At 39.1% G+C, this 27,757-nt stretch overlaps 1 protein-coding gene across 1 annotated transcript; it reads left to right on the forward strand.

Moving 5' to 3' along the window:
• The first annotated feature begins 752 nt into the window (after positions 1–752).
• Positions 753–27,751, forward strand: OGA (O-GlcNAcase). The gene is made up of 16 exons (XM_024555707.3): positions 753–1,359; positions 4,993–5,044; positions 5,944–6,041; positions 7,359–7,489; positions 8,712–8,883; positions 10,826–10,924; positions 11,818–12,102; positions 13,960–14,118; positions 14,575–15,188; positions 16,019–16,193; positions 19,593–19,678; positions 20,638–20,742; positions 21,431–21,516; positions 21,802–21,994; positions 24,108–24,267; positions 25,620–27,751. The coding sequence occupies exons 1-16, from the start codon at positions 1,161–1,163 to the stop codon at positions 25,754–25,756; spliced, it is 2,751 nt and encodes a 916-aa protein (XP_024411475.2). The 5' UTR covers positions 753–1,160; the 3' UTR covers positions 25,757–27,751.
• Positions 27,752–27,757: the final 6 nt, after the last annotated feature.

Consider the following 27,757-nt stretch of genomic DNA (forward strand, 5'->3'; position numbering starts at 1 on the left):
GCTCAGCCCGGATAACTCATACTCATCCTTTAATATCTAGCTCAAAAGCAAAACCATCCATGGTCATCGCCTCTTCCCCAAAGAGGATTAAATCGGTCTCTGCGCTCCGACAACACTTGGAGCGCAGAGGATTAACCTAACGGGATGCGTGCTTGCTTGTCTCCACCGCTATCCTGTGAGCTCACAGTGGCTCAAGAGCCCAGCACGAGGCCTACTCAATAGGTGTCGTCGGAATGGAGGAAGGAACGAACGTTGAATTTTTTAAAGGGGTTAGCGTCAACTTTGTAGGCGGAAATGATTCAAGACACAGGGGTTAGCTGAGCTCCTTGGAGCGTCGTCTTCACTGAACAGAGCCTGGGCCAGGTTGTCGTAGTGAGCCAACCTATTAGGAGACTCTCAGTAGAAATAGGCCAGTTCCTTCCTATGTCTTTAAGAACTAGAGGCTTCATTTCCGCGCCTGCCCATTGAGAGAGTAAACGCCTCTCTTTCTCATCCTCCCCACCCCCCTTTATCCCAATTGCCCCAACCCACTGCAGCCTCCTCCCATACGCCCCTTCTTTGGGTCGGGTAATGGTCCGTCCCAGGGCGCCTGGCTCGTTCTGGGGGGTGGAGAACAGAAATGGTACGTCCTACTGTCTTCATCACCTTTTGCTTTTCGCGTCCCCTGGGCTCTACTTCCCCCTACCGAAAGAGCTCAGTAGGCTGGCCCAAAAGGAGGAGGGGGGCCGGGCTAAGGGGACCGGTCTGAGCCGGTCTCCGGCGCAGGCGCAGTGCGGATAAACAGGAAGCTGGCTGTAGAGGCAGCGCTAGGAGAGCTCTTGGATTTTCGGGGGTAAAGCAGCGGAAGACTAGGATTGTAGGGAGGGCGACGGAGGCTAACTGAGAGCGAAAAAGAAGCTTCGGTCATCTGCCTCCAGGGAGCGGGAGGTGCAGCTTCGTTCTCGGCTTAGGCTTCCGGCTCCCCAGCTTAGGCTGAGGCAGTGGCTGACAAAGGGCTCGCTCCGGTGCCGCCGCCCTTCTCATCCGGGCATTCAGGTCCCTGCGCAGGGGGAGGGGGAAGGGCAGAGGGGGAAGGGAAGGCGCAGGAGGGGCGAGCTTTGGGAGCCGAGGCCCTCTCCAGGGCTCTGGGCCCGCGGCCCAGCGGACGGAGGCCGAGGAGGATGGTGCAGAAGGAGAGCCAGGCGGCGCTGGAGGAGCGGGAGAACGAGCTCAACGCCAGCCCTGCCGCCTCCGCTGGTGCATCGTTGGAGCCACCGGCGACTCCGGCCCCTGGAGAGGACAACCCGACCGGGGCTGGGGGCACCGCAGTGTCTGGGGCGGCAGGAGGGGCTCGAAGGTTCCTGTGCGGCGTGGTGGAAGGTGAGCGTCCCCCTTACCGCCTCGCCCCGGGACCAACAGGTTCTATTCTCGTGAGGGGTGGCAGCGGTGCTGGGCGGGGTGCTCTTGAAGGGTGGTACTCGATTGGATTTGAAATTTGAGCGTGCTAACACGAGGCGAGAGGCGAGGCGGTGTGCAAGTCTTCCTTCTTGTTCTTAAATGGCGTCGAATTCCTCTCTGGCAATTGCGCCTGACCCCACCCGCCTTGGGCTCGGAGCCCGGCGTTCTCCCGCGGAGGCGGCGGTGGGGAGCCGAGGGCTCGGCTCCGGAGTAGTATACACGCGTTTGTACCCAGCGGTGTTTCTCCCCGGGGTGGTCTCTGTTCAAGTGAGGAAATGTGTACAGGGATGCTGTCACCAGTCTGGGGGGGGGACCCCACACCCACACTAGTGTGCTGGAGTGAAGAGAAGCGCGGGGGGCCGTAGTTGCGCTAATTCCTCTTAGTTTAGGATTTTTTTTTTGCTGGCCACCCTTTGAAGATTCATTTGCAGCCTAGAAAATTGCGCTTTGGCCAACTACTGTGCTTTCCCTCTGAGAGAGGAAGCTTTGACTCTAACGTCAGGTACAGAATTTTAATGTAGTGACTGCAGAAGAGGTTTAAAAAATGTCCTCCTCGAGATCTCCCTCCCTTCCCAGTTACATTTAAGAGGAGTGATGGACTTTGTTGGTAGTTGGGGACAATGACCAGAAGATTGTATGGCAATTTTTTTTTTAAGGTTTTTACTTTTTATTTTTAGAGAGAGGGGAAAGGTCGGGGAAAGACCGGGAGAGAAACAATCTGTGGTTGCCTCTCGCATGCCTGTATGACTATTAATGTAATAGACATGTATGTGGCTGTGTAGTCTATGAAAACAATCAGTTACATTGTTACTGTTCCCTCGAGTACAACACATATTTGAGTTTTCTGAAGTATTTTGGCTGATCCAGGGTTTCCTAGATGTCTGCTCTATTCTATCCTGTGTGTGATGGTATGTACAGGAGTGAAAATAAAAATTAGTCTTTATTAAAAAACCAAAAGGGGCCCTGGCTGGTGTGGCTCAGTGGATTGAACGCCATCCTGTGAACCAAAACGTCACAGGTTCGATTCCCAGTCAGGGCACGTGCCTGGTTTGCGGGGGTCAGGTCGCCTGTTGGGGACATTTGAGAGGCAACCAATCCATGCATTTCTTGCACATGGAACCCCAAAAAGATACAGCAAAGGAAAGAAGGTTGCCCTCTTAGTTGAGCATAGAGCGATTTTCAACTTTTTCATCTTGTGGCACACAAACTAATTACTAAAATCTTGTGGCACACCAAAAAATGCATTTTTTGCCAGTCTGACAAAAGAAAATAGGTATAATTTTGATTTGCACCAGATGGCTGTTGTTGTGTTGGCTGTTGTCATTTTTAACTTGGATAATTTAAGGGAAGAGGAGTCAGTGTTTCTGACTGAACCGTCAGGTATTGCATGTTTTAAAAAATCTTGCAGCACACTGGTTGAAAATCTTGAAAATGAAAATCTTTGGCATCGAGTATTCATTTGAAAGATGAGTCATGGTTATTGTATTTTAGTTAGTTAAATTGTATTGGATAATAGACTAATTTTCAGTAAGGAGTGAAACAGTTACAAGTTAACTTTCAGACCTTTAGGGGAAAAGTTACTTTGTATTTGACTGGAGTGAAAGTTTATGAAAACATGATTGCTTTATGTGACTTACCTGTTGATACATTTTTGGGGCTTGTTTGCATGCAGGGGGATCGTAGGAAATCCCTTTTGCGGAGGGAGATCTTGACGTGGAGGGTGGAGGAGTGCTGGCAGATATAGCTGGCAGATACGGACACCTTAGACTAGAGTGAGTCTAAGGAAGCTTGCCTTTAGTAAATATGGGTAAAAGCTTCTTGTAGTTTGAATAAGTTGGTTTGTTTTTAGGAATGGTAGTAAAATAGACTTACTCAAAGAATAGAGTTGTCTTGTCTCTTACGAATTCTGTCCCATTCCCTCCTGTGTTTTCTTGGTGGCAAAGTACCTGATTTCCACCCCCAGTACTTGTAAGTTGGCACCATTCCTAAAATGAATGAGGACAGAAATACTCTAGGTGTCGCAGGATTCCTTTTTTGTTTCCTTTCCCTCCCAAACCCTTGTTGGTTTTACCTTCCGTGTAGCAGCACTGCTTCCTCTTTGTGCTGCTGTTTACTCAAAACCAACCTGTCAAAGAACAGATGTAGGTTTTTAATCTTCAAATTAAAACATTAGACACTTGAAAAATCTTTTTTTATATTGAAATAACTCTAAAGGGATGTTTAATACCTGCATCTTTGAGATAAAAATAATGCTCAGTGTTCTAGGAAAGCTATAAAGTCTTATGTAAAATTTACCTTCATTTTAGGCAAGATCACCTTAAGAGGGTGATCACCTGTAAGGGGGTAACATTGAATTGTCAAGATTGAAAATGCTCAGTTTCATACATTGGTATGTAATGAGGTTTTTTTTTTGTCTGTTATTTTTCTTGTTTGTAGTGCACAGTAATCATCTTGTTTAGAGATTGGAACTTAATACACTTCATAAATTTTGATTTTAGGTTAGTCTCTGAGGTGGGTAGACTCCATGTGCTTGTGCGTAGCATTTTGTATTCCAGATGCAGGTTTAACCATCTTCATGGTACATCCAAGAGAATGTCCTTATCTCTTGCAGATGATTAGACTATGAGAGGTGGGAAATAAAGGTTGGGTGAGCTGTAAACTGTGTAATAGCACAACAATGAGCTCCAAATACCTGTTTGGTGTTTACACCACTGCCGAAGTCCTCCGTCTGCAGGTTGGCTTCCTGCACTTTGCTTTGCAACCATGCCCTTCCCTCCCCCCACCGCTCCACCCGCTTGGAGGGGAGCAAGTCCTGTTGTTGAAGTTTCAGTTGTTCAAACCTTTGCTCAGGAATTGAGATTGCTTGAGAGCTTCCTGTTTGGGCCAGTTCACCTGTTGAATTTGTTGTGAATGTAGTTTATGGTGTTTTTTGGGTCTCTTTTATTATATCAGGAACTTTAAAAAAACATAATCATAAAACTGGGTCAATCAGATTCCTTTCTAACTGTGTTCTTGATTTTTTTTTTTCTGCCTTATTTATCTCCTCTTCCTCCTTTAAAAGCAGTGTAACTATCCTTCTAGGACATAATTTTTATTAGTAGCAATTTTGGATTACTTTGCTTGCCTTTCCCCTATTGTAAGATTGAGATAATCTTTTTTTTTTAATTAATCTTTTTTCAGAGGGGAAGGGAGGGGAGTGTGTGGTTACTAGGGACCTGCCGGCAACCCGGGCATGTGCCCTGACTGGCGTTGAACTGGTGACCCTTTGGTTTGCAGGCTGGCACTCAGTCCACTGAGATACACCAGCCAGTGTATGTTTTTAAATAACTTTTATCATATGAGTAATGTGTTCATGGTAGAAAAATCAGTAAAACTTACTTAAACATAAAGGAAATAAAAACCTCCCTATAATATCACCATCCAAAGACACTTTAATGTTTTACTTACTAAATGCCCTTCAGGTTTTGGGATTATAGTGCATGTTTTGTAACCTGCTTTTCTCAGTTTAATGCATTTTGAAACTTGAAAATAATTTCATTCTTTTTTTGAATACAGGATTTTATGGAAGACCTTGGGTTATGGAACAGAGAAAAGAACTCTTTAGAAGGTAAATTTTTATTTTATGATGGAGAATCTTAAATCATTAACATACCCTTTTGTTTTAAGAAATACTAATAATAGGGCAGATGCAATTTGATTATTTCTTTGTTGCAAAAGTTGGTCTTTTACCTCTTCTTCACTTAGGCCATTGGTTTTCAAATTTTCCTGGGGAAGCTGAATAGGTCTGGGGCTTTACCAGCCTCACCCAGAGTTGTGTGTGGCTTTTTTTTTTTTTTTTTTTTTTTTCCTTTTTTAATCACCACCTAGGGATATGTTCATGGCGGGGGGGTATGAGAGACAGAGAGATGTTGATACAAGGTTGCCTCCCGTAAATCCCCGGGCACTGAACCTTCAACCCAGGTAGGTGCCCAGACCTGGCATTGAACCTGCAACCCTGTGGTGTATTTTTATGATGCTCCAACCAACTGAGCCACCCAGCCAGATCCAGAGTTGTGTTTTTTGTTTCAAGACTGTTTATATGCTTTCTAAAAATACTCGCGGTAGTATTTTTTACAGTTCCACCGAATTACAAAAAGGTTAAAAGCTATTGCCCCAGAATATTATTAGCTTTTCAAGAGAGAGAGATGCTTCAAGAAAAGGAAAAAATCAAGCCCTGGCTAGTGTGGCTCAGTGGATTGAGTGCCTGCCTGTGAACCAGAGGGTTGTGGGTTCACTTCCCAGTCAGGGCACATGCTTGGGTTTCAGGCCAGGTTCCCAGTAGGGGACATGCAAGAGGCAACCACACATTGATGTTTCTCTCCTCCTCCTCCCTTCCCCGAACTCTCTCTAAAAATAAATACATAAAATCTTTTTTTTTTTTTTTTTTTTAAGGAAAGGGACAAAATTGAGATTTACAGCCTATGCATGTTACCTGTTTATACACATGTAATTTTCTTTCCCCTTAAGGCTTCAGAAATGGGAATTAAATACATACTTGTATGCCCCAAAAGATGACTACAAACATAGGATGTTTTGGCGAGAGATGTATTCAGTGGAGGAAGCTGGTAATCTTTTTCTTTTTAATCCATAGATTCAGAATATGTGAAGAAAACAGCTATGTATTTAATGTAGTGGTACAGGAATTTTATTAAGTATTCTATTTTTACTTTGTGGGTAGTTTCCTTTTTTCTATTTGGTAACTACATAAGTCATTGTGGATTGAAAGAGTAGCACTAACAGTGCACAGCCATGGTGTGATTCGTGGCATATCAGTCTGTTCTGTGGTCATAAATTGTACTTTGTAACTCCTGCCAGTGGTCTAGACAGTGGGCCTCTGGATGAAGACAGTGCTGAAGCAGGGCTAGGCCTAGCGCCAGGCAAATGAGGGACCCACCTCGGGTGCAAATTTTATAGGACTCAAAAATTGGGATAAATAATATTTTATGTGGTTTTTAAAACCTAACTTAATGCAAAACAAAAAAAATCCATGAACAAAATACCAAAATTTTAAATAAAAGATAGGATCAGTGTTTTGATCCTTTTGCTTTAGTTTCAAGTGTGTTTTGGTCTTAACCACTTGATTACTATTTTTGGTCCTGTCTTTAAAATGAAGACCTCACCCTAGTCCATGCCTGTACTGAAGTGAGAAGTCATCTTAAACTCTTGTTATATATATTCTTGTGTGCACTTAGTTATGTGAAATTTGTAAGGAAGTAGTAAATTACAGAACCTCCTTGTAAGTTAGACAAGTGGTGCTTTTGGCGGGGACTTGAGTGCGTAGGGAGACATTTTTGTACTTGGAATTTAATGATACACACATGCAGCTAACAGGATATTTGATTACAGAGCCCAGCCAAGCCACCAAAGACAGTTTTCTTATATTAGGAGGAAGCAGTTAAGACTTAACCCCATTTCCATTGACTGTTATTTACTACTTCATATAATTTAAGTGTGTCTTCAACTTAAAATTATTTTTCTGGAGATGCTGGTAACGAACTTTAATGTGATCCATACTCAATAAAATATAGTCATCTCAAAATTTTGAGATGCCACTGAAACTTTCCTAAAGATACACCCTGTTATGGAATAGTGTTTCAGTTTACTTAGGAAAACTGTCACATTTTAAAAACTTAAAATCTGTAATGAATATTTTTCTGTTGTTACAAAGATGAGGGAGGGGTCAGGATTGTTAAGGCCATCACCTAACTCCTGGTATTTAAGAACAATTTTTCTTTTTATTGTCACATTGAACATGACAATTTTGTGAAATTATTTGTGAAATTCTTGACTCATAAGTTGGAGAAAGTGACCTCTTCAATTGAAAGGTGAAGTTCTTTGAGTTTTCTGTGCTGCTTTCTAAAAACACGGACTCTATTCTTTAGAACAACTGATGACTCTCATCTCTGCTGCACGGGAATATGAGATAGAGTTCATCTATGCTATCTCACCTGGGTTGGATATCACCTTTTCTAATCCCAAGGAAGTTTCTACGTTGAAACGCAAACTGGATCAGGTAACATCTTTAACTTTTTCATTATTTTCCCCTGAATCAGTACCTGGAACTAAATGTTCTGAGTTGTTTTTATGATGTTAAATAGAGAGCAAATTCTTATTTTTTGTTGTTGTACAGATTTCTTACTTTAATGCTTTTGATAGAGGGATATTTTCTAAAGTGACTTCACTGAAAGTACCAGTGCTTCTCAAACTACATTTTGCATAAGAACTTCTTTAAAAGAATGCTTAGAAGTTATACTTAAAGGAATGCCAACTAATAGTCTCCATTCCCAGAGATTCGTAAACACTGATTTGAGGTGGGGAGTTATCTCAGAGTCTAGGTGATTCTGTGCTAAGTGGTCCAGACCCACATTTTGAGAAACTGTATACTATTGGGTACTTGACTGAATTTGTGACTGAGGTTATAGAAAAAAGAACGTTTTACTTGTACAGACATCAGTTCCCTCAGTTACATGGACAAGAAATGTAATTTAGTCTGGAAATGATTAGTTTCCCAAGGTGAGAAGGAAAATGGACTAGGTAAACATGTAAGCTGTTGGTGAACCAGATTGAGTTCTACAATCTACTTATCCTAAAAGCTGCACGACTTTTTTTGTAAAGTAACTTTGTAGATACATATGTTTGCTGATATATAAATATGTATGTATTTTTATTAGGCAAAGGTATATGTTATTTGTGGCATTAAAATGGCTAGTAAAAAATTAAGGAAGTTAAATTTCCATGAATAAGCTTTTAAGAGGTTATTTTCCTGTTTGATCAAATTCTCCTGTGGTATTCTTTCTGATTCATGGCCTGTTGAAGTTTGTGTGCAGAGAGGTTAATTAGGATCATGGTGTTTTTCGGGACTAGACCAGGCCTGGATTTTTCATGTCATGAGTTTGTTTATTGTTCACGTTTTTGTATTTTTCTGACAGTTTGGTCTTTTATAATTGGCAGCCAAGGTGGTAGGTAGGCCACACAGTGTTCAGTAGAAGGTTTGTTGGAACATCTTGGCATATTGCATTCAAACCCAAATGAAAAAAGTGGACCCCAAAACTGTCTAGCTTTTTAACATGGAAAATGTAAAAACAGTAGGTTTGACTTTGAACATCTTACTAAGGGAAATACTTGGCTTTTAAATATAACTATTAAGTGTATACTTTGATACTTGGAATCCTGTATTTTTTATCCTAAGATGAGCTGGTAAGGCCTCTTGTTTTGTTTTTTTTTTCCATTCCTAGGTTTCTCAGTTTGGATGCAGGTCATTTGCCTTGCTTTTTGATGATATTGACCATAATATGTGTGCAGCAGACAAAGAGGTGTTCAGTTCTTTTGCTCATGCCCAGGTCTCCATCACAAATGAAATTTATCAGTACCTAGGAGAACCAGAAACTTTCCTCTTCTGTCCCACAGGTATTGTATATAATAGCTTTGTATTTATCGACTCTTGAGATACTGCAGAGTCTGGCACAATGCCGCCTTTTTATTACAAAATCATAAGCATGTAATTCTGTAACACAGCAATGTCACACACTAGCACACCATGTGCTGATTTATGTAAAATGTTCAAATTAAAACTTTAAATTATTACACCCCTATTACTACCTTACCATCCTCACTCAAGTGGGTGTTACCTCTGCCGAACCCTGTGCATTAACTTTCAAAAGACGGTGTATGGGCTTTATTGTGTTGTCTTCTTTCTCTCGGGTGTACGAAGGTAGGAATTCTTTCTCTAGAAGATGTTTCTCAAGGTCTTAAACTGGAGAAATTTTAGGGCCTAATAAATGACAACTGAATAGGCAAAAGATTTTATGTATTTTTTAGTACCGGAAATACAGCAGTTCCCCAGTTGTTTGTGTTTCAATTTCTGCAGTTTCAGTAACCTGTGGTTAAAAATATGATATGTTACCCGCTTGCTAGTGACCTGGCTGTCCGCTTGTGGGGTCGACCGGAGGGGCTGCAGTGCTGGTGGTCAGCTGATCCTTATTTTACTGATTATGGCCCCAGGCTCCCAGTTGGGGGTGTGTGAGAGGCAACTGATCAGTGCATCTCTCACACATGGATTTTTCTCTTTCTCCCTCCCATCCTCTTGCTCTAAAAGTAAATAAAATTAAAAAAAAAAAAAAAAAAGGCCCCAAAGTGCAAGCATAGCGATGCTGGCAGTTCAGATATGACAAAGAGAAGGTGTAAAGTGCTTACCTTAAGTGAAAAAGTGAGTACAGTAAAATGAGATCTCTTGAGAGACCATATTAACACTTATTACAGTTTATTGTTACAATCGTTCTTTTTTATTATTAGTTCTTAGTCTCTTACTGTGCCTAATTCATAAATTAAACTTTATCATAGGTATGTCTGTATAGGAAAAACAGTATTTATGGGGTTCGGTACCATGCAAGGTTTTAGGCATCCACTGGGGGTCTTGGAACATATACCCTGGCAGATAAGGGGGAACTACTGTGTATGAACATTATCAAAATGAAAATTAGAAAAAAAAAACCCAAATTTACATAGCTTATAATTTAATCACTTTTTCATTTCCTCTCACCTTTTTTCTGCCCACACATCTCTGTCCTTTCTCACTCTTCTCATTGCTCATTGGGTTTGTTCTTTTCAGAAGTTAGCATTAAAAGCTTAGTATTTCTTTCCTTTGTTTTTCCCTCCCTCCTTCCCTCATTCCTTCCATTGAAAATGTTTTAGTCTCTTTTAATTTCTTCTAAAAATTCAGCTTTAAGAGCTTTTCCCAAGAATTGAATTCTTCTTTAGGAAGACGTAAATAGATCCTAGGAAATTTTAGACAACTTGTTTAACTTTATGTGTATATCTGTCTCAAGCACTGTGAGCCATGGACCTTATCTTGGTGGCCTGACTACATGAGTAATCAAATAATATTCAATACGATTATGCTGGAAATTACTTAATTCAGTATAAATTATTTAGTTGCAGTTGAGTACTAATAGCCATAGGGATAGTGTTGCGATCTTTGTTACAATATCAGTTCAGTCTATTTGGCCTCTGATTGTAACTCAAGACACATAGGCAATTCAGAATTATGTAGAAAATGCTAAATTTTTAAATTATTTGTTTAGTAAACTTGTATTTCTAGTGATCATAGGATCAATCTGTACTACTGTTAGAGAAAGAATATCAGATTTTGTGAACTGACTTTTTTTTTTTTTTAAAGAATCGATACGTAAATGAACTTCCCACCTAAGTTTACTTCCTTTGGGGCATGAGTTGGAGGCCTTTTATGATTTGGATGAAAAGAATTTAGAATTGGTAGACATTATTTTCCTCATTTAAAAACTCATGACCATTTCACTTCTGACTATTTTATTTATGTCCCCCCCACATTCAGAATATTGTGGCACTTTCTGTTATCCAAATGTGTCTCAGTCTCCTTATTTAAGGACTGTGGGTGAAAAGCTTCTACCTGGAATTGAGGTGCTTTGGACAGGTAAGTCTTTAAGATTTATACAGTGAAACTTTAGGACCTAGAGAAGTTGGTTCTTCTGGTTAAATTGGATACTTTTAAAAAACTGATCCTTAACCAGAAAACTTTGTTATTACAATTTTCTTTCTTGGCTCTGGCTGGATAGCTCAGTTGTTTGGAGTGTTGTCCCGATACTCCAAGGTTGCAGGTTCAATCCTTGGTCAAATATGCACATGCAAAAGTCAACCAAGGAATGCATAAATAAGTGTTTATGAACAACAAAAATAAATGTTTCTCCCTTCCTCTCTCAATAAATAAGTACATAAGTAAAATTTAAAATTTCCTTTTAGAAAGTATATATTTTTCCCTTAGTATTAAAAAACATCTTTGAAGATTTCTGGTGAACTTAAATATTATTTATTGATAAATAATAGATCTATTGGTAACTGTGCTAAAGGGTATTAATCCCAGCCCCAGGAGACTGTTCTGTTTTATAAAATGAAAGCTGTCATGCTAGATTGACAGCTAGTAATCAACAAGCTGTATTAGCTTTTACTCCTAAGAATTACTGTTAGAAACCCTTCCAGGATTTAGGTTAATTGGAGTTTGTTTAATTAAGGATATGCTGTATTATAATGGAAAAAGAAATATGTTTACATGTATGGTTTGAGGAAGCTTGCCCAAACCTTAAATATTTATACCTTTTGACTAACTTTGTTTCTAGAAATCTAAAGAAATAGTGGGGTGTGGGGATGAATAAAACTGAGTTAAAAAAACATGTTTCTGTGTTGTTTTAAAAAGAAAAATTGTTAGAAAGTATACATATAACAAAGAAAATGCAATAAAATATTGTATGCAGTGTGTTTCGAAAAACCATGTGTGACGGTCTTTTAACAAAAGGTGGTCATTATTTCTAGGTCCCAAAGTTGTTTCTAAAGAAATTCCAGTAGAATCCATCGAAGAGGTCTCTAAGATTATTAAGAGAGCTCCAGTAATCTGGGATAACATTCATGCTAATGATTATGATCAGAAGAGACTATTTCTGGGCCCATACAAAGGAAGGTCCACAGAACTCATCCCACGGTTAAAAGGAGTCCTGACTAATCCAAATTGCGAATTTGAAGCCAACTATGTTGCCATCCACACCCTTGCCACCTGGTACAAATCAAACATGAACGGAGTGCGAAAAGACGTGGTGATGAGTGAGTAGACTACTTAACCCTTGATCTTGGAGGAGAGCTTGGTTTACCTGGAGGCATCGGCAAATAAGTGTTCCTTTGTAACCACGATTTAAGAGATTTTTTTAAAGATGTGTTGTTTAGTCCTGTGAATGCAATGTATGCACATAAATATATGATAGAAGGGCTGAGTGGCTTTCGACAGATTACTTAACAACAACCTCTTGGCCTCAATTTTTTGTTTTTAAAATGTGTCTTAGTCTTTGTGTGAGTACTAGACTGACTAGTCTCTTATTGTTAATGTTATCTCTAGAATTCTGATTCATTTTGTGTTTTCAGGTGATTTTTATTCAGTGGGATATTTTAGATGAGTTATTCTTATCTGAGGTTTTTCACATACCATTTAGATTCAGCTTACATTTATGGAACATATTCTCATTTTTTAAACATTGGCTTACTGAATTTTTATTTATAAAAAATTTCTAAATGATTTTCAGTTAAGAACATGCTGACAAGATTTTATTAACATTTAAACACCTGTTGTGTGGCCAGTGCATATTCCTGGGTACTAAGGGTGCAAAGAATACAGTATTCCCCACGCTCGAAGAACAGTCTGGTGTTATATAAAGCATATAAGCAACTGTGCTATATATAATAAGCGTAGAGATAATTACAGAGTGCTGAAGAAACACAGGAGGGAGTGATTATTTCTGATAAGCAAATTGGTGGTAAGAAACGATTGTATAGAGGAAGGGATATTTAAACTGGGTCAAAGTGTTAGTAAAGATTGTTGGGCATTAAGGGGTTGGTGGGCTGGAGGTGAAAACACTGGCTGCTGAAAATTTGAAGTTATTTGAATTTTAAATCATTTGGGCTTATTGAAATGTCACAGTGTGACACTTGGTATGTAGTTATATACTTTTTTTTTCAGAATTACATCTGTTGGTGTGACATTGGTTAATGTCACACAGGTTTTGAGCTTACATTTCTGTGATACATGAACTGTGTATTGCACTGTATGCCTAGCACCCGCAGTAAAGTCATATCCCATCACCACGTATTTGGTGCATAGTTGTGTTCTGTTTCTCAGTTCTGTTCCCTTGCTTCCAATTCTGTTTATGGAACTAATGGCCTCCTTTTAAAGCTCAGTCATTGTTACCTTTCCTCTCCCTAATAAAAAACCCACAAAATTAGGGATATAATCTCCATGCCCTCTATATTCATGGCACTTAGCTCCTATCCCTTTTAAGGCAGGGCATGAAGCATTTTGAGAAGTAGTAGACATTAGCCAAACTGGGCCATGTACAGGGAAATAAGGAGAATAGCTAAGAATAAGGGTTTTAAATATCAGGCTACAGTTTGTACTTAATTTTCTCTGTTGCTATCCTGGTTCAGCGTTTCATTATTTGCATGTTATCTATGCTCCTATGTGGGCTAATCGATTTTACTCTTTCTCCCCAATGCATTTATTAATTTGCCCATTTTTAAATAATCATTTGCCCATTAAGTTACCCCTGAAAGGTAGGGAGTATTTTCTTTATGGACAGCATAGTGCCTTTAATCTTGTGTTCCCAATAATTGGTACTCAGTGGGCATTTATGAATGACTTTTCCAGTAATTCTAAAATTAGTGTTTTTCATTTATTTCAATTGGGACTTTTATATTTAGCAGTGCATTCACATGACTATTCAAAGTGAAGTTGTTCAGTGAAGGGTCTTGGAAGCGGTTGCACTTTTATGTTTAAGGTTTGTTCTTGTTCTATTTCTTTGCTTTACTTACTGTACCGTAACAACCAGTGTTTTGCATTTGTACCCCATCACTTTCAGGAGGCTTTTCAATCAAAACTTTTCGTGCTCTTTCTCTTTTTTTTTTTTTTTGCAGCTGACAGTGAAGACAGTACTGTATCAATCCAAATAAAGTTAGAAAATGAAGGCAGTGATGAAGATATTGAAACTGATGTACTTTATAGTCCACAGATGGCTCTAAAGTTAGCTTTGACAGAATGGTTACAGGAATTTGGCGTACCTCATCAGTACAGTAGTGAGTTTTGGCCATTCTTTGTTAAGGGGGTTGGATCATGTGGTTTGAGTCATAAAGAACATTTTTGATGTGCCTTGCCATAGGCCCACCAAGCAAAATGATTAGGGATCTAGAGAAAAGTAAGGTTTTTAAAATCTTACTTTTGGTCTTAAATAGATAACTTTTGTCTTGATAGAATGCTAATTTGTTTGAAATGTATTTATTTTGAAACAGTTATTTAACTTTAAGTACTGATTTTCAAAAGAGGCAATAATATGTGTTAGAATGTTTAGGGATGTTTATCATTTGTTTCTTCTTTCCCTACTTCCCTGGTGATTTTAGAGAAATTGTACTTTTCTCAGGGCTCATATAATTTGGAACCTGAAATTGAGGTTCCAGTTACAGATAGAAGAAAACATTTCTTTAGATCTGATTTGTTCTAATTCTGATTGTCTGCTTGGCAATTTCTTTTTGTAGGTAGGCAAGTCGCACATAGTGGAGCCAAAGCAAGTGTAGTTGATGGGACTCCCCTAGTGGCAGCACCCTCTTTAAATGCCACAACTGTAGTTACAACAGTTTACCAGGAGCCCATTATGAGCCAGGGCACAGCCCTGAGTGGTGAGCCTACGGCTCTGACCAAGGAAGAAGAAAAGAAGCAGCCAGATGAGGAACCTATGGACATGGTAGTGGAAAAGCAAGAAGATTCAGACAGCAAGAATGACAATCAAATACTAACTGAAATTGTAGAAGCGAAAATGGCAGAGGAATTGAAACCAATGGACACTGATAAAGAGAGCATAGCTGAATCAAAATCCCCAGAGATGTCTATGCAGGAAGATTGCATCAGTGATATTGCCCCTATGCAGACTGATGAGCAGACAAACAAGGAGCAGTTTGTGCCGGGTCCCAATGAAAAGCCTTTGTACTCTGTAGAACCAGTGACTCTGGAGGATTTGCAGTTACTTGCTGATCTTTTCTACCTACCTTATGAGCATGGGCCCAAAGGAGCACAGATGTTACGAGAGTTCCAGTGGCTTCGAGCAAATAGCAGTGTTGTCAGTGTCAATTGCAAAGGAAAAGACTCTGAAAAAGTGAGTATGCTTAATTTACCTGCTTCTCTAGCCTGGATGAGTCCCCTGATGATACAGAGGGGCTATTAAATGAGTACATTGGTAACTGGTAGAAAATTGACCACATCTTAGAATATATTCTGTAAAGTGAATATGGACTCTACCTAATCTGGTATGTACAGTTCCATAGTTTGACCTTATAGTTAGGAATGAAGGGAAGTCAAAGTTGATTATTTTAGGAATATCTGTCAGTTTGAGCAGTCACAAACTTAAAAAAAAAAAAAATTTATGTTGAATTTTAATACTTCAAAAAAATTTTTTTTATTTTTAGAAAGAAGGGAAGTGAGGGAGAAAGAGGGGGAGAGAAACATCAATGTGTGGTTGTCTCTCATGGGGCCCCCACTGGGGACCTGGTCCACAACCCAGGCATGTGCCCTAACTGGGATTGAACTTGGGACCCTTTGGTTCCCAGCCCACACTCAATCTGCTGAGCTACACCAGCCAGGGCAAAAAATTTTTTTTTTTAATTCACTGATTTTTGGAGAGAGAAACACCAATTTGTTGTTCCACTTATTTTTGCATTCGTTGTTTGATTCTTGTATGTGCCCTGAGTGGGGATCAAACCCACAACCTTTGGATATTGTGTATCTGTCCTTGCTCTAACCAATTGAGCTACTGGGCCAGGCAGACACGAACTTTATTGCTTGTCTAAAGAGAGTAAGCTCAGTCATTCTCTAGTGGTTAAGATAAGTTGCAGGCACCTGATAACAAACAGTTTAGTTTATAACTATGTTTTAGATTATTTTGTTAAGCTTGCAATTTTTTGAGTCTTTTTTATTGATCCTTAATAGATTGAAGAATGGCGGTCACGAGCAGCCAAGTTTGAAGAGATGTGCGGACTAGTGATGGGAATGTTCACTCGACTTTCCAATTGTGCCAACAGGACAATCCTTTATGACATGTACTCCTATGTTTGGGATATCAAGAGTATAATGTCAATGGTGAAGTCTTTTGTACAGTGGTTAGGTAGGTGCACCAGGAATAATCTCTTCTTGGATATATTGTCCCTTAAAGGAAAAAAGACAGATTATCCCACAGGGAGAAAAACATTTAGGGAACTTCCAGAGTTGTGAATTTCCAACTCTGTTTAAATTCTTTGACCTAGAGTTTTTTCAAATGTGTAGCCATTGTTGCAGACTTCAGGTGCAAGTCTCAGGAAATACACAGAGCACGTTGATTTTTCTCCCTTGGGCTAATTCAGCATAAATATTTTGAAAATGTGTTAGAAAGTACTGACTTTAACTTACTATGACTGAATGCTTCCTGGATGGAACCCTGTATACCGTTTTTATCTGATTTGGAGACGAGACACTATGAGTTGTGACTGGGTAAGCTCTCTGCTGCTTGCTGTGTCTTGATAATATTAATGCTGTTTAACAGAACAATTGCCGAAATGACCTAAGGGGCCTGGCAAGAGGAAGCCATCCTCCCAGCCCTGTGCGCATGCGAGCTTTAGTGGTGGGCTATTCTGGTGCTACTTGGTATTACTTCACATGGCTTTTTCTTTATTTCTCTACCAAGTAATTGGTTTTAGCAGGGGATGGAAATTGCAGCCCTCTAAAAACTCTTCTGTTCATTAAGTGGACTTCTGTATATCTTGTTTGAAAACTGATTTTTTTTTTTTTTGAAATGTTCAAACTTGGTAAAAAGCACCAGCATGGCCAAGTTTCTCCAAGGACCTCATTTCATTTCCAGGTTATCAATCCAGCTGTAAGGAATATGTAATGGACTTACGATACAGCACACAGCAGGCAGCAAGGCTAACTGACATGTCATAGTTTTCATAGTAGTCACAAACACTATGATGGGTTACGTGGTCTTGGTGGTGACGTAGATGTGAAACTGTGAGCTTAGGTTAACTAGACAGTGGCAATGAGGTTCGTCACTTTCTGCCGATGTACTTTGAGCTCTTAAATATTAAAAACAATAGTTTCCCTGTGATACAACTAATTAGCGGCTAAGAATATATATAGTCTTCGATTATTAATTTGAAAATACAGAACTTTGGGTTCTTGTATACATAGCACATCAGGTAGAACAGATTATTGACCTCTTGTTAAAAGGCTCCAAGAGATCATTTTCTGTGATTGATCTTTGCTCTTAGGCTCAGGAAAAACCTGTTGGTTTTTGGATGATGGCAGTTGCCTTCCAGGCTTCTGGCCAGGGGGTTATAATTAGCTCTTACAGGGCTTCAAATCTTAAATTTCCGCCCTGCTTTTCATTCCAGAATTATTAAAAATTAAATTCTTTTTTTAAATTCTCACCTGAGGACATTTTTATTCATTTTAGAGAGAGGAAAGGGGGTGGGGGGAGAGAGAGGAAAACTTCAACGTCAGAAACATCGATTGGTTGCCTCCCGTACACACCCTGACTGGGAATTGAACTTGCAACCTAGGTGTGTATCCCGACTGGGAATTGAATCCACAGCCTTTTGATGTACAGGACAATGCTCTAACCAACTGAGCCACCCAGCCGGGGCAAGAAAAGTTCTTGATTATGACCTGTGTTGTTTCCACTCAGACTTTACTTCTTTGTTGTCCAGTTATGACACAGCTTTCCCAAATTGTATAGACAGCTGTTGTACAATCTCAAGGTCAGAGCATCTTAGAAGTTTTAGTGATCATCTTTGCATTCACATAGCTTTATAGAAAGCTCATGACGAGAGTATTTTCATGGTTCTATAGTAATTTCAGGGAGTTACTGATTAGAACCCTTTGTTTTCCTCCTCTCTCCAGTCCAGTTGGCATTCAGTCCTTTAAAGAATGTGGCTGTGCAGTACTTTTGATTACTAACGACTTCTATTATCTTCTTCCCCATTGTGTACAGATGGGAGAATCCTCAGCACAAGTGTCTACTACTATTGGATGGACAGCGGCAGATGTTCACAGCGCGTCATGATTAATTAGTTTAAATTGAAAGGTTCTGTTTGTGAGGTAGCTCAGGTAGATTTAAGGGCAGTAGGCATGAACTGAAGTCACGTTTGCGCAGCGACTGAGGCATTAACCATGTTTTCATTTACACAGCTCTTCGTACATGCAGCTTTTTATTATAATAGTTGGAAGTGCTAGTTATGTTGTAGTCTCAAAGTGGGGGATAGGGGAAATTGGCTGATCTTAAAGTTTGAGAGGTACAGTTTTTTCCTGCAGTGTAAATTTACACTGAGCTATGGGATGGGGCAGGCTCTCTTCTTAGCCTAAATTTTGACCCCATTTCATATTTATGTTACAAATATTACATACGTTTTTTTAAGTATCCCCTACCCCTAAAAAATTACAAACCTGGATATAATCTTTTAAAGGGCCTGAATTGTCAGCAAAAAAATTGGTTTGCTTTGGGACTGTCTGACTAGCACACTACACCTTGTACTGATGAGACTGTTAACTTGAACAGGAGGTAGAATGCTGTCTTCAGATGGAAAAGAACTATATTGCGCTGCTTATCTTGTCAGAAGACTAGGCAGATGATTCTGATTTGGCCTCCAAATATTTGCCTTTAATTATTTCTTATTGTTGGTGGCATTTATTGCTGTAAATGTGAAGTTGGTTGAGTGGTGAGCCCCAGCGCTGCCTTCTAGACCTCGAAGCCTGCTGCTCTGCGCGTGTGTTCAGTGCACTGCAGAGACCATAATGGTCACTTGGACGAGCCAGATAACTGTCATACTTTTCAAGAAAAGTATGTTTTAGCTCTGGACAAATCAGGAGTATCAGTCGGCTGTCCTTGTTCTTGGTTTCTGTCAGGCTAGTACTGTTAACTAGCCCAGTCTGAATTTGGATTGTCCTTGTTGGGGGCAGGGGGGTCATTCTCACTGTATTTTGCTGTCAACTAGTGAATAATTTTCTTTATTCATTCTGCTGACCTTAGTTTTCTGACAAGATTAACCCTTTCCCCTCCCCTTTCCCCTTTCCTGTACCCTTCCTCAAAATGTAAAATGTGACTTCAGACAGGTTTGATTCCTTCATGGGCTGTGATAATAAAATGTCTCATTATCTGTCTCATTAATCTCACTTTATGGTTACTGTCATTTCACTACAGAGTAAGCAGCTAACTTGATTTTTATAGCTGTTTCTAGGAAATACAAACTCGACCCAGACAAAAACTTGAGTCTTACTTTTCTTCCAACAATTAAAGAAAAGGTAGAACTCTTAACATTGATTGCTCATTAATCAGAGAAAGGAACCATCAGTATTGAAAATTCCATTATGATTATGAATGTGTTAAAAATTATTATCACAGCCCTGTCCTGAAACCCTGGATTATTACTGTTAGAAAGCTATTCCACAAAGTGTTTGTTAGATTGTTGGACGTTTGAGACCCCAGGAAATCCCCTTTCTCGTAACGTTCTCCGCTTGGATCTGATCTCAACAGGGTGTCGTAGTCATTCTTCAGCACAGTTCTTAATTGGAGACCAAGAACCCTGGGCCTTTAGAGGTGGTCTAGCAGGAGAGTTCCAGGTATCAATATGAATTCACAACTGAATTGACATTTTCTTTGTTTTATGAGAAACCTTATATTGCGCATCAGATGGCTGGAAGGATTGGTCTGCCGAAGGCTTTCTAGTCCCAAATTCAATTTAGTTACATAGCTGGATTTTAAATCAAATTTTCCTCCTCTTTCACAGTAATTTCTGAAGGAGATGCTGCCAATTCCCCCCGCGCCTGCGAAGCGCAGCGGCTCTAGGTATACACTTCACATTGTTTCTTTGCAGGTCGCACAGCATTTTAATCTGCGCCCGCAATGCACAATGCGCGCATGCTTGTCTGCCAGTGGGAACTCCATGAGCAAAAAGGATGAGTAGTTAATGCAGATGAATGGTGAAAGGGCTTTTGGATACTTTCACAATTATTTTATAAGTAAAACTTACACTTGGACAGTCTATTAATGACAATGTGAACAAAATATGAAGCATTTTTTGGTATGAGAATTTGTTCATGGACTTTTCAGGTGCTCTACTTTTCTCCCCCCAACAGGTGCTCTGCTGCGCACAGCAAACTGAAGCGCATTGCTTTGGGGATAAAGCGTCTCCTGGACAGATAACCCTCTTCAGACCAAACCTCTCCTCCTGACATTCTGTTTGCCATCTTTTAGTAGAAAGATGGTCTATATGAGATTGGTTTTTCTAAAAAAATAATTTGTCATAATTGGAGTTTTTTGTTTTTTTTTTTTTACTGTAAATTTAAATCCATATTAATATGCCACTAAAACTGTGTAACTCAGTTTGGGTGATTTCTATTCAGAAGCATTCCCCTCCCCCCAGCAAAGAAGTGTTTATATTAGTAAAGCATAGTACACCCCTCTTCTTTAGGTCTGCCTGCAGTAGCCAGTTAATGTTAAGTTGGTAATCTGCAGTGCACACCCACGTGAAGAAATGGATATTTTCCCAGTACTAATTCCTTTTTTTTCCTTCCCACAGCGTTTGTTGCCAATCGATGGGGCAAATGATCTATTTTTTCAACCACCCCCACTGACACCTACCTCCAAAGTTTATACTATCAGACCATATTTTCCTAAAGATGAGGTAATTGTCTACCTACCAACATGGTGTATGGTTATGGTGCACATTACTACTTTCTTTTGGACTTCCTGGTTAATCAGTTCTGTCTTAAACATGAACTTTAGACAGTTAACATTGATTATGGGGGGCGATATTTAAGAAAGAATCTAAGGAGTTTTAGACTTAACGTCTTGTAGTACGTTCTTTAATTCTTCCCTTTAAAAAAATCAGATGATAATATATTCAGAGTTGGAATCACTAAACATCCAGTGTGTCTAAATAATATGTTGTCCTTGGCTGCTTTTCTCTGATGTATTAGTATCCTGTAATTTTCCACTTGGGGAGTGCCTGTAGGCTATTGACTATCAGCTACAGAGAAAAGCAGACCTGTTCAAAGACAATAACATCTTTAAAATGTGTTTCAGAAAATTGAGACAGTTTCATAGTTTGCTGGATTTTGAATCCACTACTCAACTTCCTGTGACTAACCATCTGCTGCAGAGCACTTCCCAGTGTTTACTGTAACCACTCTGCTTTCTATTAGTGTTACAACTATGACTCAATGAGTAAATCTTAATTTAACAAAGCAAAGGTGGTAATTATGACAGGCCAGACATTTTGTCCTAGAAGTCCCAGTGTGATTTATGAGTCACATTGTTAAGTTCTGTTGCCATTTTTCTTGATATGTTGCTTAACTAGATTATATTTTCAGGCTTCCGTGTACAAGATTTGCAGAGAAATGTATGATGATGGAGTTGGTTTACCTTTTCAAAGTCAGCCTGACCTTATTGGAGACAAGTATGTGATGAAGTATTTGGATTTGTTGGATTTGGGAAGGAGCTATTTCAAAACCAGGTTTACCAGGTTGAGGGGAGGTGGTGACTGGCAATACAGTTTTTTAGAAATCCCAATTTAGTTTTAATAAAACCTGGACATTAATATGTGTGTATTTCCAGTTTCTTTGTACACCAAGCGTAGTTTCCACAGGTTGTCATTCAGGTGTTTTGGGCCTTAACATCACTGAGGTGTGAATTTTGTTTTAGTGATTTACAGACTCACTCTGGCCTCTTTTCTTCTGAGCAGGCTAGTAGGAGGGCTGCTTTCCCTCAGCCTGGATTACTGCTTTGTCCTAGAAGATGAAGACGGCATATGTGGTTATGCCTTGGGCACTGTAGATGTGACCCCCTTCATTAAAAAATGTAAAATTTCCTGGATTCCCTTCATGCAAGAGAAGTACACCAAGCCAAATGGTGACAAGGAACTGTCTGAGGCGGAGGTAATGCAGAGGTTTAGCATTATACTATAGTAATTTTTACTGAAGTACTTATTAAAATAAGTAAGCAGATACTTCTCCCTCCCCCCGCAAGAGGTATCCTCCAAGAAGATACACCCTAAAATCTCAGTGCTTTCTAAATCTCCTTTTAGCATGCTGTCTTCCACTGTTCCTTCAGTGCTAGGATAATTTTTCATTTGGAAGCGTTCTAATACCTCCTCAAGTAAAAACACAATGCAAGCGATTAAAGAACCTTTTTTAAAAAAAAAAAAGAAGAAGAACCTTTTTTCTCCCTGTTTTGAAGCACCAAACTTATGGATGTTGTGGTCTCTTCTCTGGGTACTCGGGGCAAGTGTAGGTAATTAAAATCTCTTTGCTTGGTTGTCTGGAGGCTAACTTAGATTTCTCAGTAATGCTTTCCTCATTGTAATTAAACAACAAAGTAGGGGTGAGCTTCCCTGAGAGTCTGCTTTCTGATTGGAGCACTTGTGTGTCTGTTCCAACTGCTTTGAATATTTGCTCTAAAAAAAGTGCCTGACATCGATCAAGTAATGATTGTTTTGGTTTGTATATCAGTATATGCATTTTAAAAATAGTTCCTTCTTGCCCTGGCTGGCAGCATAGCTCAGGGGTTCCCCTGGCTTGTGAACCAAAGGGTTTCCAGTTCGTTTCCCAGTCTAGGGCACATCCCTGGGTTGCAGGCCATGTCCCCAGGAGGGGGCACGTGAGAGGCACCCACACATTGTTTCCTCTTTCTCCTTCCCTTCCCCTGTCTAAAAATAAATCAGTAAAATCTTAAAAAAAAAAATAACTCCTTCTTAAGGATAATTTTTATGTTCAAGAAATACTTTTAGATATATATTTGTGCTTTCACTTGGCTCCTTTTCCCCGTTTCTGAAATTTTCTACCCCTCTTTCCCACACCAATGTACTCAGCGTTCCCTCCATAGTTTTTCATTTTTTACCTTCTGCCCTAGCCAGGTGGCTACGTAGTAAGAGGCTGGTCTGGAGTGGCCTCGCTATGGGATCATGTTGACACTGGCTGCAGTGATGTTGGTGATCCAGCTGTTCATGTGTTGCTGTTTCATATCTGACAGCAACGGTTTTCAGCATAAAAACATACAAAGAGTGACCAGTGTGTCTAATAACAAACCTTTTTTTAAAAAGTGGTAAAATAATTTTTGGGGAAGAAGGGAGAGAAACATGCAGCTTTGGCGGAGTGAATAGGAGAGGACCATGTGGTTTTGGAGTGCTTGTTTTTGCCATGCGGCTTAGGCAGCTGGAGAGACTTTGCCGGGAAGACAAGGGGAGAAAGGACTCTTGCTGGTGGGCCGTGAGAAGGTGCCACATGGCTTTGGATTAACTGGAGATTGCAGCAGCCACACAATTGATGGTGCCGGGAGTCTGAATCACAGGCTTCTACTTCTTTTCCTGAGATACAGTACCCCGGACTGGGCAGAGGGAGAGGGAAGGACTGTGCATCTGTGGGTATTCTAGAGGACTTTAATATCTTAATGAAGACATTAAGTCATTACTCTAGGTCTGTGTAACTTTTAATAAATAATTTCTTTCCTTTTCAACAGTCAAAAAAATAAATAAAAATAAAAAGTGGTAAAATATACATCATATAAAAGTTATCATTGTAACCACTTTTAAATGTACAATTCAGCAGTGTTAAGTACATTCACAATATTTGTACAAGCCATATAAATTTAAAAATTTATTTTGAATAATTTCAAATTTAAAGAAGTTACAGAGATAATACAAAGCTCCTGTATATCCCTCACCCGTTTTCTACATTCGTCCAAGTCTAAGAAACCAACTTTGTACTTTATATAAATTTCACTATTTACTCACCAGTTTCTTTACCACAGTCCTTTTTCTGTCCCAGGATCCAACCCAGCATATACCATATTATATTTAGAAAAAGTCTTAAAAGTGAAAATGCTTCAGCTACAACTATAAGCTAATTCTGCATGTGGTAATTATGATTGGAAGAGCTATTGACTATTATTTTTGTTTCCTGTTGCTGAGTTCTGTAGTTGGGATATAGATATATAATGAGTGGCTATTGAAAATCAGAGAGATTCTAATTTTTAGAAAATTTTAATTTTTAGAAAATAATGTTGAGTTTCCACGAAGAGCAGGAAGTTTTGCCAGAAACTTTCCTTGCCAACTTCCCTTCTCTGATAAAGATGGATATTCACAAAAAAGTAACTGACCCAAGTGTAGCCAAAAGCATGATGGCTTGCCTCCTGTCTTCACTGAAGGCCAATGGTGAGTATGTTCGTGGAGTTGCTGGTGTTCAGGTTAGATGGAGACACGACTATATTTTAGGATAAAAAGAAGTGAATTATAGTGAATTTACATTACATTCCCCACTGTTTATGATTTGACTTCTGCATTACTAGTTGTGCAAGAATTGCATGTGTATTAATCATTGAAAAATACTGCTCTTTTACTCTATGAACGCTTACTTTGCACCTGATTTAAATGAGAAGTGAACACATGATTTACATAATAAATACATGCCAGGAGACTCATAAATGATAGTTGAAAATTAAAGAACCTCGCTGAGAAATTTCATTTAGGAGTGCAGAGTTGCCAGTTTTCTGAGTTTATGTAAACTCAGCCTTCAAAAATACGTGGCTTTACATTTGAAAACTTTTTTTTCTCTGAAGGGCCAGATAGTAAATATTTTAGGCTTTAAGGGCCACATATGGTTTCTGTTACATAAGTCTTTTTTAAAAAAAAATTTTTATTGTTATTCAATTAATTGTATGCCACATAGTCTTTTTCTAAACAGCCTTTTAAAAATGTAAAAAACTGTTTAGTCTTTGTGCAGTACAAAAGAGGGCAGTTTTTTGAGCCCTTATTACAGGTTTGTTGATACTGAGATGCACTTGGCTGCATTTTTGTATCATTTGAGTCAGTGGTGTCCTTTGGTGGGGTAATTGAAACAACTCTGAAGAAAACATAATTCTTCGTGTTATGCTTGTAACTGAAGCACCCAGGTGGGTATATGGAATATGGTAGAATATACAACACATTCTGCTTATATTGGCTTATGACACCCACTGGAACAGGTTCTGCCCTGTGAGTGCCTCAATGGTACTTTACTTTAAAACATGAAACAGAGGTATCCTTTGCTTTGAGGTTTGTTACAACCTTTTCCCCAAAAGTTTTCTTTCTGGAGAAGAGTTTAACTCACAGTTGAAATTTTTTTCCTTTCTTTCCTTTTTTACTTTTTTCTTTTTCTTTTCTTTTCTTTTTTTTTTTTTTTTTTGCTTAATCCCTTCACCTTTTTCACTCTGGCAGTTGAATTTATTTTTAATGAGGTATATTTGACAGTTAAGAATTGTATATATTTAAGGTATAAAATTTGATGATTTGAATATACTGTGAAATAATAACCACATTCAAACTACTTAACATGTCCATCATTTAAGATAGTTATCACTGAAGTATTTAATACTCAGTATTCACTGAAAATTAATGCAAATTTAAAAAATTGCATGAAATTTAGGGATTGGTATAGACAAGCTCCTATTATGATACTCTTTGAGATCTATTAAAGATTATCCATAATTCTAATTTGCACATATTTTGATTATTTGTTTTCTTTCTAGGCTCCCGGGGGGCTTTCTGTGAAGTGAGACCAGATGATAAAAGAATTCTGGAATTTTACAGCAAGTTAGGATGTTTTGAAATCGCAAAAATGGAAGGGTTTCCAAAGGATGTGGTTATACTTGGTCGGAGCCTGTGACATTTGTCGGCATTGTGAACTGTCCAAAAATCTCTTAACTTCACCTGGTGGGTGGTGGTTGGGGTCTTCATACAGTTTAGCCTCTGGAGAGGTAAAGAGATCAGCCAATTGGGATTGGAAACAAAGAAGACTGTAAAATTTCACTCATCATACTTTGAGACCACTGGTTGGAAGAAGATAGTATTGCTGCAAATCCTCTAAGAAACAGATATGTGGGCCTCCTTTTTGGGTTTTGTGTTAGGTGTCAAGACCTCTTACATGGGCTTATAGGGAGGGGGTCTTAAATAAATGTAGTCAGCACTGTTTTCTGCATCCAGTGTGGTTGCATTTCCCACCTAAGTAATCAAGAATCATTTGTCGTCCTCGGCTTATTGAATGAAATGTCTCATTCTTTGGGGACATGGCAGAGAAGAGAAAGATTTGGTAGGTTTTAGAGGCTTTAGGGTGGAAATTCCAAGTGGGATGGTTGTGGCATAGTTTAAGCTGAATAATAAATGATTTCAATTTTGGGCAGTTTTTCTGCTTTTTGTAAAGCCTTGGCCAGTTGTCTCCTGTAGTAATGAATGGTTCAGGCGTGTTGTGCTTCGTAGGGACGAATGTGCACTTGTTTGTGGCAAAAGCCTAAAAATGACAAACTTGTAAATTTTTTGTATATAAACTAGCTGTGATCTGCCTACCTTTGTGTTCACTGTTTTTGTAATTTTTTCATTTTGAAAATGAAAGGGTGTGATTCAAGATGGCACTTTGAACAATGTAAATTAGTGGAAGGTGGCATTTTTTTTACTTTTGCTTTTTTTTTTTTTTTTTTTTTTAGTTTTAGTTTTTATTTTTAAAGTGCCTCCCACCTAGGGCTAGGCCACAACTACGTTGGGTACAAGAGCCTAACTTCATAGGGGTCTATGTTGCAAGTGCAGTCACTTCTAGAAATTAACTTCAGTGCAGGTCAGTATGTGAAACGTTAGGTTGACAGGGTTCAGGGACTGGTTGGTCCCTTTTGCCCTCAGAGCAATTGTCCCTTAATTTTGAGACCTAGTACTACTGGTTTTATTAAATCAAGAGTCTAATTCTTGCATGTTTGTGTTGGATTTTTAAAAGAGAAAGAATGAGTATACTTTAACCAATGTCTTAATGGTTATCTTTTTCTTTTAACCACAGATTCTGAAAGCTTCATGTATTTTGATTTAGATTTGTTGTTTTTAAGGGTTCTGAGCATGAGGCTAGCAGGTAATCTCTGCAGGATTTATTTTTTTCATCATGGCTGGCTGACTTCTCCATAGGTTTGTAACAGTATTTTATTACCAGCTTCCCTGCATTTTTGTATCAGCTGTTTAGTTTTGAGCTGAGAGGGAAAGGACAAGGAGAGTAAACTTGAAACATTTTCCTTCATAGAATTCCATCAGGGTGGAATTTTAGAGATCTGTCTTCAAGAGTGCTCAGTGACTTTCAGCCAAGGCCCATGAGTGTGCACCGAATGGATGAGATGAAGGAAGGGAAGGAAGGAGGCCTCATTTTCAGGGTACAGACCTTTAACTGATAGGATATATAGTGTGTTGGAAAGCTGGAACCAAGTTTGCATTTTCAAGGGCCGAGATGTGAAAGGAATATATAAGATACTGTTCCAAATGGCTTTATGTTGATTTTCTCTTTAAATACATTTTCTGTACTAGTGGACAATTATGGCATTTTATCTGGAGGATTTCAGGGTCAACCTCCTATGAAATCGAGATTTTTAGCATTTGCTTGTGGCTTTTTCTTGGCTTCTAATAACTTTGGCTGGTCTTCTGGTCACAGATTCTGTGAGACAGATGTCCAGGCCTATGCATACATCACTCTAGGATTGTAAAGTGCTATGCTATCTTCTATGGTTATGAATATTTATTAAGGTTGGAATGACATTTCCTTGATTGTTTAGATCACAGCTCAGTTTCTGTAGAAAATGAACTGTAAAACTCTGAAGATCATGCAAGAAGCAAAATAAAACTTGAATTGAATGTGTGTGGT

This window comes from Desmodus rotundus, chromosome 4 (genome assembly GCF_022682495.2).
Source record: "Desmodus rotundus isolate HL8 chromosome 4, HLdesRot8A.1, whole genome shotgun sequence".
Classification (NCBI taxonomy): domain Eukaryota; kingdom Metazoa; phylum Chordata; class Mammalia; order Chiroptera; family Phyllostomidae; genus Desmodus; species Desmodus rotundus.

What these genes read in the sequence shown, in the direction of transcription:
- OGA (XM_024555707.3), top strand. Translation starts at nt 1,161, where the DNA reads ATGGTGCAGAAGGAGAGCCAGGCGGCGCTGGAGGAGCGGGAGAACGAG. An exon ending in AGAAAAGAACTCTTTAGAAG is followed by an intron (nt 5,045 to 5,943) that starts GTAAATTTTTAT and finishes TTTCCCCTTAAG; the next exon opens with GCTTCAGAAATGGGAATTAA. An exon ending in TTTCCTCTTCTGTCCCACAG is followed by an intron (nt 8,884 to 10,825) that starts GTATTGTATATA and finishes CCCCACATTCAG; the next exon opens with AATATTGTGGCACTTTCTGT.